Source organism: Phaethon lepturus, unplaced genomic scaffold, assembly GCF_000687285.1.
Source record: "Phaethon lepturus isolate BGI_N335 unplaced genomic scaffold, ASM68728v1 scaffold6496, whole genome shotgun sequence".
In the NCBI taxonomy this organism is placed as follows: Eukaryota; Metazoa; Chordata; class Aves; order Phaethontiformes; family Phaethontidae; genus Phaethon; species Phaethon lepturus.
Window position 1 is genome coordinate 103,530 of NW_010545465.1, and position 26,703 is coordinate 130,232.

General features: G+C 41.4%; 1 protein-coding gene across 1 annotated transcript in view; it reads right to left on the reverse strand.

Annotated features, from left to right (window-relative positions):
- Positions 1–1,908: 1,908 nt before the first annotated feature.
- The window catches only part of PDZRN4 (PDZ domain containing ring finger 4), a 50,541-nt gene continuing 25,746 nt past the window's right edge, over positions 1,909–26,703 (reverse strand). The window contains 5 exon segments of the mRNA XM_010288953.1: positions 1,909–3,937; positions 10,772–10,888; positions 14,289–14,390; positions 17,783–17,845; positions 20,027–20,125. Of these exon segments, the coding sequence (XP_010287255.1) occupies positions 2,411–3,937; positions 10,772–10,888; positions 14,289–14,390; positions 17,783–17,845; positions 20,027–20,125 (1,908 nt within the window). The 3' untranslated portion in view covers positions 1,909–2,410.

The window sequence follows — 26,703 nt, forward strand, 5'->3', positions numbered from 1 at the left end:
TGTCTCTCACTAGATTTTGACAGAGTTCCTCAGATTTGGATGCATTTCTGTTTACAACCTATTAATGTATCACCTCTAAAAATATTGTTTATTTGTTTCTCTAATTATTCTCTACTACTTAATACACCCTCCACCCTCATCCAGTTCGGTCTTTAATCAGACATGGGTTTTCCTAATTTTCTTTCTCAGTGATGAAATAATGATACCACATTTTCTGAAGATCCAGGTTGTTCTCTTAATTTGTGTGTCATAATAGTTAGTTTGAGAGGAGCTCTGCGTCATGATTTAATAATGGGAAGAAAATAGTAAGTACTGTGTCTAAGGGAAAGGCGTAACAGTAGCCATTATCTGGAGCTAATGGCAGCTGAACTCTGATTAGGAATGAGACCTGTTTTTAGGAGTGTGATCACTGGAATGTGAGGGAAACAGCCAAATCTCTGTGCTTTGATGTCTCCAGAAGAAGAATGTGTACCTTTCCAGGTAATTTAGGTTAGTAAAAGTCAATTCCCTGGCTCAGCTGGAGGGACAATCTGGTAACAGCCCCTTGAAGCAGGACTGTATCACCCTGTGACCCTCTCTGGACTTGGATTCCACAGTCTTTCTAATTTAACAAAAAACAGTGGAAGTATTCTTCATTGCACGTGAATAGCTGTATGTTTAATGAGGATTTAGCATGATGTTTCCCTGAGTCTGGTCGGGAGAATTTTCTGGTTATCAAACTGTGAACTGTCAGTGGCATAATTTTCCTAAGCACTTGGGGAGCAGTGCTCTTACGGTACTTACATGCCTGGAGATGCAGACAGCACTGCCAATGCCTACTCGTGCCAGAAGTGGTTAGAAAAAAAATGATTAATTTCCAGAACTGGATTATTTGGAAATACTATAATGTGCCTTTCTGCATCTTTAAGCGTATCTTTTAAAGCCTGATGCCAAGTGACGTCAGCATCTAATCCTGCTATCAAAAGCCCTTCAGTCAGTTAAGAACTGCTGTGAGTACAGAATCATTGGATAGTTTGGGTTGGAAGGGACCTTTAAAGGTCATCTAGTCATGCACAGAGACAATGAAAATGGGGCTATTGGGCAAAGTCTTCAACCCCACTGACTGCTCCGGACCAGTCATTTCAGCTTGCTGTAACTCACTGGGGTGCCAGCAGCAGCGGCTCAGAAGATGCCCCAGTGGGAGCCGCGGTGCCTGTGCTGCAGGGAGAGACAAGGAGAGATGACACCCTACTCCATCAGGCAGCCAGGCAGCAAGCTGGCCTTGCTCCCGAGCCCCAGCCAGCTCCCACTGGGGCTCTTCCAAAAGACTTGGATGCTCCTCAACAATAAAGTTAAACCCTTAACTCATTTAGATGCCTTTCATTCTCTATATTTCCTTAACTCAGACAGCCGCTGCTAGTTTTTCTTGCATGAGATTTGGCTCATAGTTAGGTATGTGCTCTGTTTATGTTCTGTATGTGTGGAACAAATGTCTAGCTCAGCCAGGGAAAGGACCCACAGTAGTTAACTGACAGCATACAACACAGTAATGTATCACTGAATCATTCAATCAACTAATAATAGCAGGGAACAAAAAGCCAGAAAGACCCTTCTGTGTTCTGCAAAATTAAAGGCTAATTCATAAGAACTAGTCTATGGTATCCTGTATTCCTGAAATCTCTATACGCTGTAAATATCATGCATAGTGAAATGACTGATCCTTTAAAGGCAATCCTTTAAAGGCAAATGATCAATTTAAATCAAAGAACTCTTGACTTTTTTTTTCTTAAAGATAAGCAATAATTTATTTCTCTTTCATCTTCACAATTATCACATACCGCCCAGCTACATGACCAATGCCACTACATAACACAGGAGAATTGCCCACCTACACTTTACTTGGACAAATACAATTGTAATTTACAGATTAAATGTACTGTACAATGTGTTGTTGGAAAAATGTCATTCTTATCTATATGATGGGATGTGGCATATGATTTATAAACAGATGCAATCTAAGATGTAAAACTTTAAAACTCGTTAAGCCAAGGATACAGTATAAAGCATTTTGTTTTGGTATTGTATTGTTACTAAAGTAGAAAAAAAGAAAACTAGAGAAATAAATCCAGATCTTAACTTACAGGATATGTATTAGGTTAAGAAATTAATTGGCTTCTCCATTTTTTTTGTTTTGTTTTTCTTTTTCTTTTTTTTTCTAGAAACGAATAATATGAATATATTGCAGGATAAAGAAAGACTGCCAGATAAAGAAGGTACTGTTATATGAAAAACAAATTAAAAATTACCAGGTAATTTTGCTTACAAAAAAGGTCAAACTATAAACAGTCACAAAATATATAAAAATGCCACATTGAACGAGGCAATCGTACTCTACCTAAACTGGTAGTATACTCTCTGAAAGAAGTTGCGTTCATACAGTAGTAACTGATAAAAAGGCATTATGTACCCTTGTGCCATCTGGAGATTTAGCACCGTGTGTCATCAGTTCTTGGATTGTCATCCAGTTGTCCAAGATTTTCTTGTTTCTCTTTTTCATCATCTTTTTGTGACTCAGTTCAATAATGTTAATTTCCTTTTTGCCCTCGCTGCCACTCTGTGGACTTTCTTTAAGACACTCCAGCCTGCTCCTCATCATGAACTCCCGCCGCCTCCTCTGCTCCTTAGCTCGCACCAAATGCTGCTTCCGCTCTTCTTTGCTCCAGTAGCGACCCATCTTCATCTCACTCATCGTATCATCATCTGTCGTCATCCCACTCCGCTCCTCTTTAATTTTTAAGGCACGTTCCTTCAGGATTCTGTCTCGAACTGGTCTCTTTGTGATATACCTCGTCCCATCACTCCTTATTTTCACTTTCCATTCCATCTTGGGCTCCGCACACTTCTGCGAGTCTTTGCACATGCTCACCAGGCTGAGCTGGCTTTGGGCGTACTCCACAGCAGACTTCTGCTGGATCAGTTGCATATAGCTTTGATAATGCTTTGCATGAGCAGGTATATTCCCGTACCTGTAAGAAGAGCTGTGATATGGAGACAGGTAGGGAATGTGCTCGCTGCCCTGCTTTTCCTGGTCTGTGAATTTGCTGCTTTCTGATGCCAGCACTGCATCCTCAGCAGCACTGTTTTGCTCAGTGGGTTTGGTTTTGGCTGAGGTTGTCTCCCTGTTGCTTTGTCCTGAGGATGACTGATTAGCCACGATTGTGCTCCTCAGGTTTTTCCTGTTTGTGATGCTGATCATCCTCTGGAGAGAATTATCGGGGGATCGCTCCACTGTCAGTGGAGTGCTCCTGCAACTTTCGGCTGTGTTGTAGGCACTGGAACTGTCCTTGTCGGACTTCTCAGGGTGCTCCATGATGTCATCCAGTTTGCCTCTTTGTACATCTATGCTGGTGTTATAATTCCTGAACCCTTCGTCATGTAAAGCCCAAATGTCTCCATATTGATCCCTCACCTTCTGGAGCCGGTGAGCTTGCATAATATTCTGACATTCGAGTTCAATGTTCCTCAGTTCCTCATTGAGTAGCTGCAGCTCATGCTCCACTCCATCTTGTTCTCTTCTGTTGCACTCTATAGTGCTGCTTGAGTAATACAGGTCATACTCCCCGTGGTTTCGAATTTTGCACTTCAGTTCCAACAGCTGCCGAAACCTTTCACATTCCTCTTCTGGGTTTCCTATGAAATCAGACTCAATGTATTCCCCAGACACAAAGCTTTCATTGCACTGGAGCTCAACGCTTCCTAACGTATTTTGGCTGTGGCCCAGCTCCCGTTTGCTCTGCAGGGTAGCGCTGCTCTGCTCCTCAGGTGCATTTTCTTGCTCCGAGCTCTCGTCATTACGCAGACTTTCATCTGTAGGTCCCACCCCACTGTCCTTCTCATGATTGTTGGATGATGAGGTCGCAGTGTCTGTAGTGCCATCCTCCTCTTCATGTTTCTTTGGCTAAAAAAATGAGCAAACCAAAATGATTATCAAATGCGGACCATATTACATGAGAATATTTTTCAGCTTTATTTTGCTTAAACAGCTGGGATCTGATTTAAGCCGAATTAAAACAGATCACTAAGCAGCAGTCCTACTGCTCATGGCTTTTAAATGTATCTGAGAATCACGCTGTGGTGGCCATACTGAGTGAAGTAGATGAATTACAGCACTAGTGACATATCTTCTAAAGTCTGCAAAGAAATATTTCCCTCTCTAGCTAAGCCATCTCTTTGCAGTGCTTAAAGATAATGATCACCAGATGGTGCACTGTTTTTGATTCTGGATTATGGCCAGAGACTGGAGGAGCCGGAATCTTCTCAAACTTCAGAAAAAGCTTCAGTACTGTATCACTTCAAAAAAATAGAGCAAGCACCAATGAAACAATGGCTAGTGGAATCTAAGAGGGTGCAAAAAGACTACTTTCGTTAGTGGGGCTTTTTTTTTTTTAACCAGTGAACTTGTTTGCTCCATGGGGACAGGCAGGGTTGAAGCCTGCAGAGGGCTAGCCTGTTACACTACAACCTCCATGGCTCTGTCTCACACTTCTTGCTTCCAGTAGTCTTTTTCTGAAAGACTGTTCATTTTGAATTCTAAGGTTTTGCTCAAGTAGACCTCTCTGCATTGCATCCCTCGAGACCATTTTTGTTCCCTAGTTAGAGTTTATGTCCCTTAGAAATAAAAGCAGCCTTTTACCATTAAGCGCCGAACAACACTGAGTGCTCGCCATGGGCATAATGTCAAGCTTTTAGGCTGTTGTTTAATTCACACTCCACTCATTGTACCTAACCTATTTATATTCTCGAAGAATGTGAGATAATACCTCTCTGAAGAGACAGATGCTTTTTATTTTTCAAACTAGATAAGCAAAGAATTCCCCCCTATTCCTCTTACAGAGCAATAACAACAAGTGCAATTTATATGGCCTGTTTGCTAAATATTTAAGTGTACATAGTACCAATCAAATGCTGTTTCTCTTTTAGGAGGTATAATTGCATAATTAGTTATAATGGTAGTAATAATGAAGGGAGAAAAAAGGTACAGTGCACCCAGTGAAAGAATGTAACAAACTCAAAGAGGCCACTGTCATGATTCCCTTTTTCTTTACTTTGACAGACAGTAAAACAGGATGAAAATGTGCCTCCTATCTCATCCTTTCCTCTCTTCATGTGCACCTCATGATCACACACCCTTCAACTGGTTTCCTTTCTTCAGTTGTTAGGAAAAAATAATGGCCTAGTCTCAGAAAACCAAAAATAACCTCCACCCCCCAAATACAATGTAATAGTGGAATAGAATAAATATTGAAAGAAACACAACACCTGAAGAATTCAGTGTCTCTGACAGGCCAGTTAAAAATTTCTGAAAAAGTGTTTTAGGAATTTGTTGTCAAGCAAGACCTGCAAAGAAAAGCTTCTCTTTAACATCGTAGCATAGATTTTATACTCATCCTTTGCACGTACCATGTGCAGCTGATAACAAACTGCACAATAAATGTGTAATTTTCATGTAGCTTTGGCAGCCACACTGACAATGTGCCAATTACTATCTCTCACTCTCCCTAAATGGGGAGAAACTTTCTCCTTGAATTTAAACATCATGGGACAGAATGTATTCAGCATTATTCCAGGGTTTGGAATGCAAAGGTTCCATGTTTCTTGATGTTGTAGGGTTAGAATTTTCTAGAAACTAGATTTTGGAACTGCAAGGGACAAAGGCAGACTTTCATGAAAATTCTCCAAGTTTTAAAAAATTGAGTGGTATGTATTTTCCCGATCTGAGAATCTCTCAGATCTTTCTGCTTATCTGCTTTAAAAACAAGGGTATCTTGTTGTCACAGGAAAAAGTGATATGACGAGTAGTACCAATAACACTCTAAATAACTAACTATTGCAGAGTTGTTCTGTAATTATCATTCATCTTTCTCTCCCCAGTCTATGCATTGCTGTGGAGGACTATAAAGTATATTGGAAGCCTTTTATTAAGGCTCTTGTTATATTTTTCCAAAGTGGCTGCAGCACTTTCCATTTTCAGGAGCAGCTGGAGAAATGGTGGGAATGCAATATCTTCCCACATCACCTGTTTAGTAAGAGTTCCAAAATACCACATTTTACACACAGAGGAAAAACCCAGTGTCTAGAGAATTCTTCATGAAAACCAAGAGTAACCAGAAAGAAGAGCACTCCAACCAGCCAAGTGGCCAGGGCATTCACCAGGAATGCTGGAGATTTAAGTTTAATTTCATATTTTTCTAGTTTACCTCCGCCCGGTGAGTGCTGCTACATAAGCTATTCTGGTGCCTTCTCTCACCCACTTTGGAGCTGCTCTACCTTGCATTGACCTCCTCTGCCTCCAAACCTTTCAGCAGAGAAGTGACTCCAGCCTGGGTCACATACACTGCAACCATGCACTGTGTAAGCCATGTTTCCCACTGCTCTGGAAAACAGTTAACTACTGACACGAGGGAGAACAGCTCCAGCAGACACTGGGAGGGCTGTGCTGCAGAACAGGCAGGGATTCGAGTGCTTGCCCCAAAAGCAGAGCTCCATTCACGTTAGCAAACAAGGAGGGCCAGGATCGGCTCTCTGACCCTGAGGGTGAGTGACATAGCACAACTTGCATTCATATGACTAAATCCATCTTACTCCCTGAAGAGGGTGGCTTATCCGCACTGTGTTAGCACAGTTACACAGCTTACAGGAGCTCAGCCCCATGATGCTTCCTCTGATGTCTCCAGCATGGTGCCACACCAACAAAGCACATATTTAAGCACTTCTGAAAATATCCCTTAATATATGTAATAAAAAAAATGTATTTGTATAGGTGTTGGCAACAGACTTCGCAGTTCAGGCCGACGCAATCAAGACCTTAAGAATTAGCGTCTCTTGTCTTGCACACCACTTCTATCAACAATTTAAGCTTTGCTCCTTCAACTTCCACTTGATTTAGACTAAGTGAATATAATACACTGCCATGTACTCAAGTTACACTATCCATAATTAACATACACACACAAAAGACGTAAATAAAGCAGACCGCATCTTTCCAGTCTAACAGAAATCAGATGGGTGGGATTGATTTCACCAAATGTAAATCTCTATGGCTCAGGCACCTGAATGTCAGGTAGTCACTTTGGGTTCCCCTCCCTGTCAGGAAGAAACAAGTGCCTGTACAATCAGATTCTTCTCAACCTAAAGCAGACATCCATATCACGATAAATCTTTCCCCAGTATGTGGATACTTTCAGCTAGTTCAATTAAGAAAATGGAAGGTAATACAGATATTTATTGTACCGCATGTTTTAAAATATCCACTCTGACTCAAGGAAGGTAGCTCCTGGCATTTCTGTCCTGGACTTGTCATGCTTGCCAGAGCTTCTAAACCCGTGCAGACTGAGCAGTCTTTTACACCGTGCGATGATTTTAATTTTAATTTTGTTTTGAAAGGTAGTAAGCCTAATTCCAGGTTAAGTCCCTTCTGAAAAGCAAGAGAGTCTCCAATTGTCAGTGCGTTGCTTTTGTCAGTGTTATCTATTATCTATTCCAAACAAAGTGTTTGTTTTCAAACTTACATTGTCAATCTCTTCTACAATTATATCTGTTTGAAATACCAAAGGGCTCCTTAGGCCTCATCTTTGCAGTGAGAACTCAGATAATGAGAAGGCAAAGCTGGCGGTGCATACAATCAAGCAATAAATGAACCTCAAATGATTCCGCATTTCAGCTCCAGCAAGCATTCATGTCTATAAAATGGCTAATCTTGCAGGAATTCATGCACTGTTCTATTCCCATTTTACAACTTACGATATATATTGGGACTCAAAACCCAGGCTGCTACTAAAGTTTGAAGGCAGTGAGATTCAGTTGAAGGTTTTAAGAACTGTAGCTGCTGGGCTCTGGTCAGTCTCTGACAGCGAGAGGGAGACTGACCACAGCGAAAGGAATCTCCAGGGGCAGGTTACCCACGGGCTACTCCAGCCATGAGGGAAGATTGGGATTGATTTCAGTGGTGCACTAAAAGGGTGTTTGCTCTTCTGCAAACAACGCTGTTCTTTTAAAATGGGCCTCTATCAAAAAAGAATTTCCCCCAGATATTTTCACTGCATTTCAGCTTTGAATGAACTTGAATGAATTTTTTTATCCTATTCTTTCTCTTCTTAATAGGTTTTGATATATTCCACGATACTGGTAAGAATTTCTGCATGGCAAATATACGGTATTCTTCTGAAAGTTATCTCTGCTGCACAATGAACCACGATGTTGTAACGGGGAAGGAATACAATGAGTTGTAAAAAATGGAGAATCACATCTTTCCTTGAGGTTTATTGGACTATTCTATACAGAGAAGATACAATTCTTGATTAAATTCTGTAGAGTGGCTCAAAAACATACAGAAAAGACAACGACTATCTACTCAATTCTTCTATTACAAACCGGACCAGATTTTTCTGCGACAGCTCAAACTAAATATTAAAATGGCATTCTGTAAAACAAACTCGTATTTGGAACCATATTCTGCTACAGTGTGTAGTCATTTCTGCAGCTCGCAAGATTCATGACAACAGATGATTACGAAGCCAGAGGACTCTGTTTTGGTTCACAAAAATCAAGGCTGGCATTAGAGTGAAATCTCCATGGTCAACCAGGGAGCTTGAAGATACTCAGCTTGGCCACTGGCAGCTGCGATGAGAGTGGTTTCACTGCTCTACTGGATTATATGATTCACCTCAGGAAAATGCTAGGTTTCCCAGCCTAACAAGGAGTAAAGAACCACTTTTCCAACTTGCCGCGTCAGTACATAGAGTCTAGAGAGACAGCAGCTGTCACAAATTACTGACGGCCCATTACACACCAAGCTGCATTTGGTCGATTCAATCACTCATCAGAAGGGCAAAGAAATGTCTGGCTGTCCTACAATACTTCAAGCAACCCAACATCAGACACTGACAGAGCACAAATGACCATAATTTTTTCAAGTGTAGCTCTCTTCTACAGTAATGTAAAATCTCAACAGGGAAAACACCCTATCTTTAGTATAGATCCCAATGGAGAATGAGCAATCTCTATGGCTTCTGTGAAACCACTTCACAGAACACCGCTGTTCAATAATTAGCACTATCTGCAACCCAATTCAGTGAAAAAGCCAAAGCTTGACAAGAACTTGGGAGTGGAAGGTCACAATTGTGAAGTGATTTTAGAGGCCCCAACATGTCACGTCAGGGGCTAGTAGCAGTTTGTAGATAGACCTGCTCAAGAATCTCCTCCAGATGTGGGGGTTTGTGTGAAAATGTCACTGTGCAAAGGAAATTTTCCTGTCAGAAAGAACACTTGTTCTTCACAGAGCATCTTTTGCTATCTGAGATAAAATCTGTCATTAAAAAAATAAACAAGATGCCAAATATCAGTTCAAAGTAGCTAGCAGTGCAGTAGTTAGCAGATTTAACCTGGGAAACTGAGGCTTGGATCACTGCCTGGAAAAGAGGGTCATAACTAAAAGGCCGCTATAAATCCTATTGCACAGCTCACTTCACCTCTGACCCTGGAGTTATTCCACTTTGTGTAAATAATTAAATGCGTGTAAGATCAAGGATTTGTGATCTGGTCTATCATATTCCACATAACTGACTTAATTATTCTGGCACTGTGTCTGTCCCAATGAGTATTTAATTTATGTACAGTGAATAGCTTTAATAGGAGCTATCACCCAGTCAATAGCGTCAAGGCTGGAGGGGAGGTGAGGAGGAAAGAGACTAGATGCACATTCAGGCCCCCAGTTTGGACCAGGTGGTGAGGTATTTGAAGCCAGGTCTCCTGTTAGCCAAATAAGCTCCCTGGTTTCTAGAAGAAGGAAGACTCTGACAGTCTTTCTCCCTCTCTTCACTTCAAAGAAAAATGCCTCAGGCTGTGCTTTCGAGCAATTCAGAATGGGGAAAAAACTGTAAGTCACAAATTTCTGTGGGTGGAAAACCAGTTTCTCTCCAGCTGCACGTACACATAAGCCAAGAGATGAAATTGGATTTTATTTTCTTGGTTCTACAGAGGTGTGCATGCTGACAGATCATCTGGTTCAGGTGTGGATAAGGTCACTTATGCCTTCTACAATGAATTACAACTCAGAAGACCCATCCCTTGATGAAACTGTAGGGCTGGGGGTGCACAGGCAACTTTGCCATAGTCACACCGCTTACAGCACATACAGGCTGGTAAAAGTTGGGATAGTAGCAAGCTGAGACTATGCTAACAGTGTGCTTATTTGTCTCCATTAACAAAACAAATGCTGAGCTGTGTGGTGTTGGTAAAAGAAAAATACACTTGTATTACCAAAACACCTGTTGTTTATTTTAAATACCTCTTCCATCTTGTTTTGCAAGCTCCCTGGTGCAAGGGCTGGCTCATACCTCACACACATACAACAAGAGGGACTTCATCTCCACTTGGAGCTCTAGGTGCCACATCGATACAATTAATTAAAAAAAAATTCACATAAAACATAACAACATAAACCCCAAACATTTCAGAATTAAAGAAAGAAAGCAATATCATCCTGAGAGTTCAGAGAAAATGAGAAATATGCACTTATCACAGCCTCCTAAATTGTTTGCTAACTTGTGATACTGCATCTAAGCATCTATAGTTCTCCTTTTCCTTACCTACAGCATGCTGGAGTTCACAGCATTTTTGAGACAGAATTCTAACAAAGCCTTTGACTCCATTTTACAGCATACCATTTAATTTTCTATTAATAAAAAAGTACACCTAGCGAAATTTCAAACGATATGTTTAGTAGCAGTCCTACCTGCTCCACCTCATTGGCTGTGTACTGCATCGCTTCATTATGCTGTTCTTCCAACATTTCCAAGTTTAACTCCTCTAAGAATTCATTCCTTTCATCATCCAGCCACCCTTCTTCCAGCTGCAAAGAATACATTAGTACATTATATTATGTCAGCAAGGACACATGCTAAAACAGGGTAAACCCAAATGGCAATGCCTGACTAGTTCTTTTTATCCTAATGATTCTCTTCAGAAAGCCAGGCGGTAGGAGTTCACGTCTCAAAAAGAGAAGAAGAAAAAGAAGGATAAAAAAAATGGGACTCTCAGGCCTTTTATCCTTTCTTGAAACAGTATATGACTGATTTTCTCTCATAATGAAGGAGACTGCACAGCACAGACATTATTTCCTTTCAAAAGGTATGAAAGGCGCAGCACATAATCCTGAAGCTGTCATGTTCATTACCGCCAAGAGCCCCTGCGCTGGGAGAGCGGCAACGTTACTAATAGGGCCAGGAGGCAACCGGGCTCTTTCCTCTAACAACCTCCGTCCCAGCGCTGTGCCCTGCTGCCGCCACCTCAATAGAAACCGTGTGTTGCGTTTCTGTCACCGCTTTCCCATTGATCTTCCAGGTAAACAAACAAACAGAAGAGGGTGACAGAAGGATGTGGTAATTTGAAGGGAGGTTATTTTTGTTCTCATGGTGTGCCTGCAAGCAAGGCTTATCCTTGTTTGCTTTTTTCCCCCGAGTGTAAAATAATACTTTGACATTTGGTGAAGGCAGTGTTGCAAAAGGACAGGAGGGGATGCTATGTTTTCTGTCAAGTGCGTATATCCTCTTCCTGCACCCACTTTCCACCCTTCACATCTTTCTAAACTGATAAAACAGGCACCTCTGGCCTAAAAAGCTATTCCTCCCATTTTGTTCACTGCACATGTGTGCACGGGGCACACGGCCGTTTCTGTCTGTCATCCCTTGCTAGACGGCACACTGCGGTGGAAAGGAAAATACTGGTCAGCGGCACTCCTGACTGTAACGACGAGATCGTAGCAGAAGGAAACGCTTATTGTTTTGTCACTAGTGAAGGAACCAGAGGAAGAAGGTGACAAAAAGCTGCTAAAAGGTAAAAGTCTCAGCATTAGACAATCACAAGAGTACCAACTATTCATGTCCCAAGACAGCAAGAGCAACGTAACACAGGCCAACACCTACAGCAGAAGTACCACTGCCTCAAAGCCAGGAGAGCTCTGGCCACAGATGCCAATCAGAACAGTTCCACCAAACCAGCGAGTAGTAGTTCAAAGCTACACAAGGAGTGACTGACGCTGTGTGGGTACTTCTAGCTGAATACTGGCAGGAAACCACTGTTTCCTTCACAAACTCTGATGTGTTTTTGCCCATGCCAATGAACTCTTTCCTCTTATAAAGAACATAAGCCTTTCACCGTTTCCCTTGGCAAAGCCAGACTCTAACACTTCGGGATTAGAAGGGGCTTTCTTCTTGAGGACATCTGGTACTGGCCACTAGTTCTGTTTACTTGTCTTGTTTGTTTTTTTCCCCCAAGGAAAGCATGAACACAGCCTTCCTCTACCATAAAGGATGAAGTTGAATTTCCCTCATTTGAGGAAATAGTAGAGATTAACAAATCTGGAGGGTGAAAGATGAATCTCACTTGGGTAAATCTGTTGCTTTGATTGTGGCAGACCCAGTAACTAACTAATGAGGATGCTTATGTAATGTTACAGCTTTTAGAATAAAAATAACATATAGTTTAGTATACATGCGCATTACACACACTGTGTGCACATACATGTGAATGCACATGCCTGTGTCATTTGTTTACATATTAAACAGGTTGTGCACTCCTCCGGTGCTCTGTTTCAAAACTTAATTATTCATCAGTAGTCACTGCACAAATAAATGATCAGAGAAGGTTTTCTTCCCTGTTACCCAATGAATGCACTCAGCAGTCATCCTTCAAGTTTGCAAAACTGCCATTACCATTTTCTATCTAGAAAAAAAAGCCTGCTTAATCCTGCTCTCTTTTACTGGAGCCAAAGCAACACAACTAGCAGAAATTACTTTGTGGGCAGCCTGATTTCTGACATACTATGTCTTTTTCTTCATTTTTGTATGACTATGTTCTTAAAAAACCATAAATTAAACAAACAAACAAACAAAAAAACCACCAAAGCCAAAAACCCAGCCCAAAACACACTTTTGTAATTTCAAAGAAGCATCCAAATGGGAGGCTATATTAGTACAGCTAAGTAATTCCTTAGGTTGTATTGCTGTAACTTTTTCATGTAGACCTGTCTAAACAAATACAGAGAATGAACTTTCCCTGGGCATGTATTTTGTAAGTTGGTGGGCTTCTATTCTCTACTTGGAAAACAAAATCTCAGTAAAAAATAGTAAGAATAATATTGAAATAACTCTTTCAAAAATTCTGCAACTTACAGTGAAGACTACAATTTTGCAATATAAATTGATGCATAGCTTTTTTTGCGGTACTATGTCACCAGTTTTATGGGAATTGTTTAGATTCCTGAAAAACATAAAGGAAATGAATTGTGAATCTTTTATAACTACCCTACTCAAGTAGAGATTTCGAGTGGCACAGAATTACACTTACTCAATTTAATTTATACAGAGTATGCAGCTAGCGAGACTGAGAAATATCAGATCAATAGCATAAGAGACAAATAGCAACATAACCAACTTTGAATTGTTGGCAGATGGAGCGAACAGTGACAATATAATGTCTTTTGCTTTGCAATGGCCTATAAACAGAATATAAAGGGAAGTATGAACAGTACTCTTCTTCTACTACTCTACTTCTCCTTTAGTCTGATGATCAACCTAACATCTGCCCCCTGCAATGATATAAAAAATTCTTGTCATGGCAAGATTCTTGGCATTGGCATAATGTTATTTTTAAAATCATATAAATGTTTCTAAAAGCTTTTGAAAATGCACCTCCCAAGAGACAAGCAGGTTTTTGTGACCAGGGTGCTTTGAAAATAGTTAGATCCAGGTTTTCACCACATTCCAGCTGAATGTGGTGAAAGTCCCGTAACTGGAACATAAATGAACAGTTTAAATGCCTGCTTATAAGTGCATAGGATAAAAAGAGACATCACCAATGACCAGCTGCAGCTTTGTGTAAGTTCACATAAATGACTCGGGTAAGTATGGGAAATTTATCCCCAGAACAAATAAGAATCATCTAATGAGTAATATGTAGTTTTCAAGTCCTACTTCATATTTTACTAATATCATATTAGTGCTGTCAGCTTTATTTGTATCCCTGCTCATTCTGTCTGCTGGAAAGGAATTGTTTAGTTTGGGGAAAGCAAGCCCTAGCAATATCATGTTATTTTCTTTGTTGGCTAAACAGGGGCAAAGCTCTGCAATTAGTTGTTTCATCCTTTTGTCAGGAACTTTGGCATTCCTATTTCTCATCAGTTCATTACTTACAGTGACAGTGAATGTACGGTATAACCCAGGTTCTGGCTCAGTGCATCTATTTAGTCTAACCTGCATCTCCGGTCTTGCAACCAGCAAAATGATTTTCTTGCATTCTTCGCTGGAGAGCAATGCCACTGCCTCTTCCCGATTCTGGACATCTTGGCCATTTATCTAGAAAACAAATGAAAGTGGCACATTAGTTTCTATTTCCACAAAGCAACACACAATAAAGGGCAGATATCAGCTCATTTGTGCTGAATGTATGGACAATGAAACTTGTGCAACGGGCTCATCTTCGGCCCCTCAGTGGTAAGTGCCTTCACTCAATTATGCGCTTACTGTAAGAGCTGCATCGATCGTTGAAGGATGGTGGACATCAGAGGAAGCAGTTATGTTCATAAATGTCCAACCTGCGCCCTGGTAACATACATCTAGCAACACAATTAACCAGCCCCTGACAGGTGACGTTCATCTTTCTCCGTTCAGAGTAATGGAAGTGTCACTGTGAGATAATAGTGCTGGGGGAAGCAAGACTGGTAATGCTACAGCTGAAATCAGTCACACTGTATGCTGGTAGAGAGCCAATTAGAGAGCTACAGTATTATCTCTCACCAGGCAATACTTACAGGCCACTGCTTATTGCTGCTCCATTTAATCATTTCATATTTGTGTGGACAGCTTAGGATCCAGAACCACACAAAACATATGTATCTCCCTTACAAGGGGATAATCAAAATAAAAGTGGTTCTCCAACGAGAACGTGGTTTTCGCGTTATCTTTCTCCTATTTTGCCATCTCATTAAAACAGCCACATCCATGACTACATGGTAACAAACACAGTTTGCATTGTCGAAAACCCTTTATTGAGGGAATCAAATAGAAATCTTATTTTCCATACGTATTTGGTTTTGTCCAATACACAGCACGAGTGGATTACTCTCATTGTGGCAACAAAAAAAAAATACTTGGTCTATCTGAAAATGCATGAAAACAAAACTGGAAGACAGAAGGATCTGAGTATTTGGGGGAAATAAAATCTTGTAAGAGTTTATTTCAAAGTAGCAGGAACTTCCTGGTTGAAAAGTAGAGAGGAAGTTGCATTTCTGCATGCATGTTCGCCTGAGAGCCTTCACTCAAAAAGACAGCTTTAATTCAGATCAAAGAAAACCCCATTGTATCCTGATCATCTAACCAGCAATGAGTAAAAGGTCTGAGACCCTTCAAAGCTTACATGAAGGGACAGCTGTGGTCTGTGGGAGATCGGACAACCATTTGGCAATGCAGAGCTGCCCTAACCTGAAAAGCAGAGATGCAGCCACAGAAGCCCAGGAGCAGATCTCCAGCTTGGGCAAAACACCCCCAGTCATGGTGGCTGCTCCAGTGACTCTTATCAGCTGAGCAACTGTCCCTCTGAGACCCCAGAGGCGGCGGCCCTGCTGGCCCCGCACAGCCTGGAGTTGCCCACCCCACACCAGCAGCACCATCATGGGGGATGAGCAGGACTTCAGCCTGCCCCACGGCATCCCACCCCCATGGACAGCACTTGTCAGCTTGGAGATTCACAGCTAAAACCAGCAGAAATATAGGCAAGTCTCACAAGGAGTGTCTGTATAAAACCTTCCCCTTGACTTTGTAACATTTGATGTAAAACATTCAGGCTGTTCTTAGATGCTTAGGAAGACTGTGAAGGTAATGGGAGAAGGGTTAGGTTTGTGAGAATGAGGACAGATTCAGCTTCCAAAACGTGAGGAAACGTGCTGTAATTTCATGAGAAATAAGATAAAATGGAGTGCCCCCCCCCCATAGCCTTAACCAATGCCATCCACCACCCGCAGAAAATACCCCCACACTCAACGATCCTGCTCTCTCCCAGCCTCAGTGTAATCCCCCCGTAATGGCACTGTCACCTTCTATTTCTCTGAGTTATCTCATCAATAAGAGTACATAGAGGGTCAATGTGTTTTCAGATATGAAAGTAAACCCCACATAACTCTCTGGGTGTTAACTTTAATGATCAAACTCATAGCTATATATCAGCACTGACATTAAAGTAATGCTCCAGTCTACAAAAGGACAGCAGAATTACCTATGCTTTTGTCTTGCCCCTGGAGTCTTTACTCACAAATGAAATGAATTTCATTAGGAACTGGTGAATATTTGCCTGAACTACTGTTGGCTCTCCGCTTCACCCAGAAATTTTAGAAAGCAAGGAAAGGAGCAGAAAACAGACCTACCCTCTATTTCCTTATTTCAAAATGCATAGAGTAGGAATGAAAGTTGTTTCTGCTTGGTCAAATAAACAAGTTTAAAATACCATTATATCCTGTTTGTTTTCTTCAGTAGGTATCTTCTAGAAAGATGCAGAAGACAGTGCACTGACTTTTCCACTTCATGATGTGGTCCCATCACCCCGCCATCCCAAGTCCCAGTGAGGAGCTCACTGCCCTCGCACCATAGTGCCCATGTCTTCTGGAGGGGAACACCATCCTGCAAACATTTTCACATTCCCAACCACACAGAGAATAAACCAGCAGCCCCTGATTGACTCCTGACATTAAAATGTAACTAATTATTTCCTCTCCAAAAGATGGGCCAGCTTGGTGAGCCACATCGTAGACCCTGTTGTGTTAGCTAGACTCCCAAATCTGATACCAGGGTAAGAGATGCAGTGATGGATTTCAGCAAAGAAGTTTCCTGCAGAAATTAAAGGACTGGAGGGAAGGAATAGGCTGATCTTGCAACAACCTGAAAGCTCACGTACCTAAATTAATGAAGGGCAATTATGGAACTGAGTACAGAAAAGTGACTTGTCACACCAGGAACTACTTCTGGGGGCTTCAGTGAAAAAAGGTCAAAATACAAGGGAAATCCACTGGGAAAAGAATTGCTACAATACAGCAAAGACTTTCCAGCCTACTGATTTTTGGTAGCAGCCTTGTGGTTTTGTCACTAGTGCAAAAAAAACTATCTTCAGGGCAGCCCTTTAAATGAGTGGATCAATAAAAACAAAGGGGAAAAAGAAAAGCCAAGATGGTGGATTAGAAAAAAACTCAGAAAAGCAATGTTTTACTGGTGGAGGAAAGAAAATATTATCAAAAGCCGAATGAACCCTCCCGCCCAAGTACGTTCAAGATCATCCTTCACTAACAGCACATCTTTTGTGTGAAAACTCTTGCCTTCTATGCTCAGCACGAGTGAGTTTTACCCAAATTTATGCGATCGCTGAATGATCAGAAAGTCTCTAACACTCATATTTATGTCTGCAGGATCCCTGTTCAGAATGTAACACTGAGATGAACATAGGGGAAATGAGATTTGCTAATAAATACGGCAAAAAAAGACATGGGACATAAGGGCATGAGCCAGAACGAGTTTGTCATTCTCATTTTTCAGTACACGCACTCTAGCTCCCAGCTATTGTGTTAAAAAACAGACAGACATGGATTTTCTCATCGATCACAGTAACAAAGAGAACTACCTTCCCTCATTAACAGTCCACAGAGAAGGTGGCACTGCGCGTTTGTCTGAAGAAAGAGTTTAAGGAAGAGTCTATTGTCACGTACTTGCAAAATGCGATCTCCTTCACGGATCCGGCCATCTCTGGCAGCAATGCTGTTTGGATCAACCTGTACAGGACAACATCCAGTAACTGAACATGGAAAGATTTTTACTGGAAACAATAACAACTGCACAATGTGAAAAAGTAGCATATTTACTCTGTACAGAAGCAATTTGAAGTTTCTTTTACAGGCATATGAAATCAATAGTTCTTTAAATAATCGTATGAGCTTGTTTCAGATAAAAGTCTAAAGACAGAAAGGGGGAGCATATGATTTTCAGATTAATACTTTCCTATGGCACCATCAGGCATTAACCTTCAGCTGTCAGAGCACTAAGAATAAATGACAGAGCCTCTCTGCTCTGGAAGTCCACCATGGACTGAGGTGGTTCTGCAGCAGTTGATACCTCTATACAAATGGGTCTTGTCTTTGGGAAAGAAGTAGGTTTATTTCTCTCTCATGGAAACATTTACTGTTTAATGGTTGTCTCAGTTACCGATCTGTTACTTCCTCTGGAATTTTGCAGCTTGCAAGGAAACAGGAAAAAACCCCAATGGATCTATACTGTATAGATCACTCATAGGTACTGTATATCGCTCCTGGTCTGAGTCAGTTAATTTTAAGTTAGTTTAACCTAAATAGATGTTTAGAGCTCCATTAACAGTTTATCAAAGTCACTATTGCTCATCTCTGAGCAATGACCTACAGTTCATTGCAGGGCAATTCGATCTATCACCTTTCTCTTGATGATTATCTTAAATCATCTATTTTGCTTCATCATGCCATAAGCTATTTTTTCAAACCAAACATTTGAGTTGAGCATTTGGTTTGCAGGTTACATCCTCTACAGCTGTTAGCTATTATTTTCTTCTGGTGCACTGTCATAGAAAAAAATTATTCTGAAGTGCTTAATCAAGTATGAAAGACAATATAATTACCTTCACTTAAAAAGGTCTGAGAAATTTCTACCATGTAGGAAACCAGCACATTTCAGATTTAATCCTGGAGTGTATTAAGAGATTCCTGCACTTTCTTTGTCCTCACAAGGTCAAACAGACTTTAATAGCAGCACTTATACAACTGGTGGAAGACTTATTCTTGGGTAGTTTTTTATTAATTCCTCAATCTTGTTCCAAGGCTGTGCTTTTCAACTTCTTTGACAATGCTGCTGGCCTGTGAATGAACAACCTTGTCTTCATCCCCGTTCACTGATACATAGGAGAATTCTCTCTACTGATCCTCTCTGTCCATGAGCTTCACTTAGAATTTAGAATCATAGAATATCTCAAGTTGGAAGGGACCCATAAGGATCATAAATTCCAACTCCCTGCTCCTTGCAGGACTACCTGAAACTAAACCATATGACTAAGAGTGTCATCCAGACCACTTCTCTGGGGAGCCTGTTCCAGTGATCGAACCACCCTCTTGGTGAAGAACCTTTTCCTAATGTCCAAATTTGGTTCAACATGTCACAAAAGCAACAAATTTGGAACACAGTTCACTTGGCCTCACCAGTGAGCTTGGACTCACAAGAGTTCTGCTTTATCCAGAACAACAAACCTCTTTGAAATGGCTGGAGACTCAAAGGGAACTAGTGTGCCTGGAAGTACTGTAGACTGACCCTGTGAAACACTAACACTCTGATGTGTGCAGTATGCCATGTTTTCCTGGTGAAGCTATTGAAAAACTGAGAGTTCATCCCACCTCAGTATCCAGTATTCTATTTTTTGTATGTTAAAAAAAAAATAAAATTAGGCTTTCTGACATACTCCTCTCGCAAGCTACTCTCTCCACCCACCTGTGGTATGTCTGTGCATACCACAACTGTTACAAAACCCAAATAATAAAATAATTATTACCCACTCTTATGATTACTGGGGCTGTGGCAGGGGAAGAATGCAAGCAGGGTGTGGAAAAGGCACTTTTCTCCTTAAAAATGCTGCCTGCTTTCCAACATTAGGGAGCATTTTTTTTGAAATCCAGACCATGCTCAGACTGCTTTGTACTTCCTTAACTATGATGTTGTAGTTAAAAGCATTCAGATTAAATAAGATCACTAGCAATAATTATACTGCTTGGGCAACATAATTTAAACTGATAATCTAAATGAATTGAAAGTGACACGTGCTGGCTGATGGCCGACACTTCTGCGCTCTGGTCTCAGAGCACTTGCTCTTACATTCCCTGGCACGTTCAACCCGCTACCACAAGCATCTCCCGTGCTCCTCCCCATCACCATATCCTTACCTCGCTGACGTAGATCCCTGTGTCCTCCTCGTCATCGGTTCTGTAACAGACAGTCAGCCCCAGCTTCTCCTGGCTGCTAATGCGGCACAGCTCCACTTCCTGCAAGAAGACACACAGGCTCATGTGGTGGCTTTTGCCAAGGGTGGAAAAAATTGAGTAGCACAAGGGAGCACCAAGCTGCTGACATACTCATACCACCCAGTCTCGAGACACAATATTGTGTGTGCATCTTTAAGGGGAAAAATACTCTGTGAATTAAGAAGGAAATTCCAGTACATTGCAGGTTCAAGCAATACAGGGACAGTTCGGTAAGACCTGCCAAACTTTGAGAAATAGGGCTATGCATCTGTTTTGCAGTTTTTTTGCTTTTGGATAATAGAAGCAGACTTACAGTATATTACATAGTCATTTTAATCCTATCACACCAACTATTGATTTATAGGATATAAGACAGACTGGCTACACATCAATCAATCCATCATGCAAGTGCCACTCCCTTCTAACAGCAATCCAAGCCATAAAGCAAAACCACAGCCTTCCATTAATAGCATAATTCATTCCCTGGCCAGTTTAGTGCCATAGTTTCATTGCAGAAGCTGTTAGATAACAGAAGGATGCTTCAAGGAATCTCATGTGGAGCTGAACAGCCGTGGCATCCTCCTCAATTGTGAGATGATGCAGAAAACATATTTTTAGTGCCAGATGTCTCAGCAGTGGCATCTCATGAAAAGTGCAAGTTTTAGGGCAGATGGTCCAGTGATAACTACTACATGCACTCATCTGAGTCAAGCATCTTTAGGGTTTCATGGGGGAACCGTTCGTAAAAACACAAAGCTGCACTTGGTTTGAACACTGTGAAACAAATAATTGCAATAAAGCTTGATGAATCCAATAGCATAGAGTATTAGGTTGTTTGCAAATGGGAAACTTTAGTTGATATATGTATTTTAAGGAAGTCTGCAGGCAACATTTGGAGCTTAACAGCTTCCGCTTCTCATTGCTGTGCAAAAAAGGGAGAGAGCCAAATCCATGCTTCAGTTCTCAGGCTGTGATACAGAGCTTGTTCCTCCCCATCCCCAGAGATGTCACGCAGATTAATCCATAAGCAGGCACAGGGCATGCAGCAGTGTGGACTCACAACTGAGTCCGATCAAGTTTTGGGGACCAGGTGTTGAAATACTACAGCTTACAGAAAAACCTGCAGTTCATACACATGGGTTAGCCAATGAACCCCATGCCATTTTCATTTCAGCTGAACATCTTTCACGCAGTGCACTGCTATGGCTCGCTCCCTGGCTCCCTCACCAACGTACACATCTACACGGGTTCAGTACCTGCATAAATCCTATAAACTTCCCTCTGGACTTGGGACATTCAATGTCTTAATGAAAGCTAAGAAAATGTAGAAAATACCATTAAACATGTAGTAATCTTTAGTTTTTCTTAAATATGGCAGGAGTTTTAAATAGGGTGGTAAGAAGTGGAATTAGTCGCCAGTACACGTTACACATCGGATTTGAAAGAAGAAACACAGAACCGTGTTTTATTAGGGAAGAGAATTGCAGTGACCTGCTTTTGGCATTAGGAGTGAAAGTATGTGTACTGAAGGGAGGTCTATTCAAAACCCATAATAATTGATGCCTCCAGAGGGAAAGAACACTTGACTAGAACTGTAATATTAGGGAGAAATTACAGTAACAAAACGGCTTCAATTACAGCAACAAGGTATACTTTTGAGGAATAAAGACGCTTGTGGTCCCTTGGAGGCCTATAAGGAAGCCTAAATACACCATAAAGGACTGAGACTGGGACCTTTAAATCAAGGCAAATGAGGAGCTGTGCACAAGCTGAAAACCACTGACTTTCATTGTCCTGCTGGCACAACCTCCCGTCTCCCTGCGCTGAGGCTGGACAAGGGCCCCAAGGACTGCTCCAAACATAATTTCTTCAGTCAGGAATGACCTTGAAGTTCTTGTGGGAGATTTGTCTCAAAACGTTACTACAAAGTTGTATGAATGTTCCAGGCTGCGAACAAACTGAACCCTTTCAGTGCGCTGGCTCAATGAGCAGAATAATTTAACCATTTAGGGCATGAAAGAGCAAAAGAAAATGAGGATGATCCTAAAGGGTCCATCCTGGGAGTCCAAGAAGTTTGCTAAAACTGTCTCTGGGAACCAGCTGGTGACAAACATCAGTGACTAATATACTCTGACTGGGATGCACCAGCCCTGACTGTGCATAGTGCTTGAGTTGCCACAGCCTTCCTTTCTCCTCCCAGCAACTGAGCTTAGACTTGAGATCTGTACTTGGTACTCTTGGAACTACCTCTTCCCTAAATGACTGTGTGGGGCATAGTCTGATAACTCTGCATGGCTGTAGTCACTTAGAAGCTGTAGATACCTACAATTGAGCCGCTGGTACTTAGTGTTAAAAGCCCAATCAACATGTCATGTTTTTCAGTCTAGACTCAAGTACCTACTCAAATAATATCTCATTCAGTGTGAGGGAGAAGTTGGATGTCTCTTGCTTTGCATTGGAAGTCATTCCAGATAACTGCCTTTTCCCCACTGCACATCTGCACTACTAACCTCATGACATCTCCTTTTTTACAGCAAATACAATACATCTCAGTCACATTCAAACAAATCAGGATTAATATAACGTCTTTGGAAATTTAAAAACACTTTGCATAAAATATTAGATCATCACTCAGACCAAAAGCCCACAAGTCTGATCCTTAGCCATATATAACAAGCACATCTGAAACAACTTCAACAGAACAGCAGCAACCGAGACACCAGAGAACCTGGACCATCATGGTCAAAAGCATTTGACATTGCATTTTGCAACAGATGCTTTTTAGTGTTTTTTTCCCTACTGGTATTCAACAGAAGAAACAATAAGTTTGGCAGCAGTAATGAATTTGTAAGGATGTACTTTTCTTCTTTAAAATCCCTTTAGGTACATACACACAGGCACACACACACTCACCCATATAGTTGCTTTCTCTTTGGGATTTGTGTGTGTGCATGTAGTGACTGAACTGCCAGTCTTCAAAATTCAGCATTTTAAAAACCTGTGAGAAACAATATTTGGGGATTCACAAAGTGTTCTGACAGACAGATGGTGGAAGGAGAGGGACCAAGGAGAGAGCTTGGGAGTTGACAGCCTCCCCCTCTTTTGGGCACTCTGGGGGCAGCTGCCTCTCAACATGAAGAGTATTCTGCTGCCAAGCGACAGAAATAAATGCCAAATTGCTAAATATTTGACTTGCTGCTTCTTTTCTCTGTGTGGGCAGAACAATAATTCAGTGCATTGCCACAGCGAAGACAGTACTTTAAATTATTTTGCCATAAATTATTTGTTATAACATAGACAGTGAAATTAGAATAAGGATTATCCTGTCTTGAAAGGCTGGGGTGCGCTTTTCCAAGGTAGCTCATTTCTTCAGACATAGAAAGGACAGTGAAGATGTGGAGGTCATCCTCTTGAAGGACTGAAAACTGGTTGGTTAGATAGGTCCTCCTCTAAAGTGATGAAGTGGTGGCTGTAGCCTCTGGCTCCCAGTTAAAGTCTGTCATTCACTTCAGTGATGGAAAACCAGTTTGCAGGCTGCCAGCCTCAGGAAGCATAAGACCAAACAAGGAGCTGTCACCAATTTGGGGAGGGAAGGCCAGGTTAATACTGTCATTTCTCTCAAGTGGTAGAGAAGTAGATTATAAACGTCATCAGCTGGGTTGCTGGCTTTCTAGAATTGCTGATAAGAGGTTAAGGGCTGTTAAAGGAGACCTTGTAAAAGTTTGCATCAGTTTGCAATTTTAGTGGGTCTTCCAACTGAAAGCTAGGTTACAAAGAATAAAGCTGATGGTCTGTTAAGAAACAGACCACGAACCCTTCAGTGCCCAAACTTAAACAGTCTTTTGAGGCCAAAAAGTGCTCTGAACTCTTCACATTTTCCCTTCACACACTGGAAAACAGATTACAGCCTAAGAGGGAAGTTGGGAAAGTTTCTTCTTGCAACACCCAGAAGTTGTTTACAAGATTTACTCATCTGATGACTCTGTGCTGGAACAACTGCACACATAGAAAGCTTACTCTGCCCCATTTTTCTTTGCTGACCACTCGGACAGTGGTCTCTAGTAAACCATGCACACCTTTGATCCTTTCCCCACTTTCTGTCAGGATTAACTACTCCCTGTTCAACACTGTTCAAACCATTTACACTGTGGCTGAGCTCTGCTCCTGCCCCATCACTGCCTGTCACCCACTCTCATCTCCATTTGAACCACCCCGTCCTGGAGTGCCTCTCCACAAACGTATTCCTTCAGTCCTCACCTTCAAAGCCCTTCTCAGTTCACTCTTTCGCAAAGCGGTCCCTCACCCATATTCACAGACAGCAGACTCGCTCACCCTCTTCTCCCATTTCCCCCTAAACATTTCCATTGTCAGTAAGCGCCCATGTCCACACAGCCCCTGAATCACCTTCCTTTTACTCCCATCTTATAACCCATTCTGTATCTAGCCTATAGAAATACGTGAAGAAATTACTACCTGGTAAGCAGGAAGTCCCATCCACTAAAGGGACTGCTTCACTATACATATATGCACTACATATACCTGCAGCCAGGCACTACCAAAATAACCTATCATTACTGCCACTTTGTTCTCCTTCCTCTCTCTCATCCTCTAATCCTTTGTTTGTTTTGCCATCTTCTGTGTGATGAGAAGAAATTTTTGTACTGGTGGAAAATAAGGCAAAAAAGAAATCAGAGCTCAATACAAATCAGTTGTGATGAACAGCAAGCTACCCTCTTCCCAAGGTAAGAGACACTCAAAGCCCATAGAAGAACTTCCAGTGTTTGGAGACAACTGGGTGGATTTGAAACTCAGAATAAACTTGAGATCTGGTATGTCCCTTGCCCAGGAACTGCTGGGGATTAAGTGGGTTAAGGGAAGCCCTGACGCTCTATGTGATAATATTGTTTTTGTTGAATTCGACCTACCATATTCACAGAATTAGCAAAGACATTGACTGAATTCTTTCCACAGAACTGAAACAGAATGTTCCAGCTCCTCCTGTTTGTTGCCCATGCTGTGTGCATTGGTGTAGAGGCACTTCAGCTGAGCTGTCAGCAGTGTCACCCTCCTAGAAGACGACCCTTTAGTTCCCTACATTCTCAAAATTAGTAAGATCTTTCCTCTTTAGCAGGTTTCTAGAAGTTTTCTGCTTTTAAGTCACTATTCCCTGTTCAACTGCACTGTTTTGGTACAGTCACCTCATTGTTGTGGTTTAAGCCCAGCCAGCAACTAAGCACCACACAGCCACTCACTCACTCTGCCCCTTGTGGGATGGGAGAGAGGATCAGAAGAGTAAAAGTGAGAAAACTCATGGGTTGACATAAAGACAGTTTAATAGGTAAAGCAAAAACTGCACACACAAGCAAAGCAAACCAAGGAATTCGTTCACTACTTCCCATTGTTCAGCCATCTCCAGGAAAGCAGGGCTCCATCATGGGTAATGGTTACTGGGAAGACAAATGCCGTAACTCCAAATGTCCCCCCTTTCTCTCTTCTTCCCCCAGCTTTATATACTGAGCATGACATCATATGGTATGGAATAGCCCTTTGGTCAGTTGGCGGTGCCAAAGTCAGCTGTCCCAGCCATGTCCCCTCCCAACTTCTTGTGCACCCCCAGCCTGCTTGCTGGTGGGCTGCTGTGAGAAACAGAAAAGGCCTTGACTCTGTGTAAGCACTGCTCAGCAATAACAAAAATGTTTCCAGCAGAAATCCAAAACATGGCCCCATACTAGCTACTTTGAAGAAAATTAACTGTATCCCAGCCAAAACGAGCATACTCATGTAACTTTTTGTGACTTCTTTTCCTCATCCATCTTCCAGAAAACAATGCAAACATCATCAGAGTAGCAGGACATGAAAGAATAAATGATTACAGAGTGTTTGAAAGGCACTGTAGAAATATTATAAATACTCTACATCCTTCCAATATTCCCCATCTGCCTTTATATCAATTGTTGTACACCACTAAAAGGATCAAGAGAGACTATCAAAATCGTAATAGCTATTGAGTTCTCCTCACCTGTACAGTATATCAGAGTAATGGGTCCCATGAACTCTGGTAACACCATTAGAAGGGACAGCACGGAATCAAAACACAACAGTATTTTTTCTAAATGGACAGTGTGTGATCATTTCAGTTAACATTTAAGTCCTTATTACAATGAGAAAATCATTTCATCATTGAGACATAGTCAAATACCAAATTAATTTTAATGAGCATTACTCTTCAGTGTAACAGAAAGATGTTTTAAAAACTGTGATTCATATTGCAGGGTTTGTATTTTTGTGACATGGTAAGATAGAGGACTCTAAACATATTCTGTTTATGATATAGTCAACTATTTAATCTCTTAGCATTAACTATCATCTACCTTGTCCCTTTTAACTGCATTATCTTTAAAGAAAAATGTCAGCTTTTCATGCTGATTATGTATCAGTATAGTCCAGCCTGTAAAACAAACACACTGTTCTTTCTTCCCTCTCCCCTTCAAACAACTCCCCTTGGGAGGGGGAAAAAAAAAGAAAGGAGAAGGGAAGTTTTGCTATCTATGAGTATGAAATTTCCAGGTTTTAAATTAGAGCCAACTCAACAGTACACA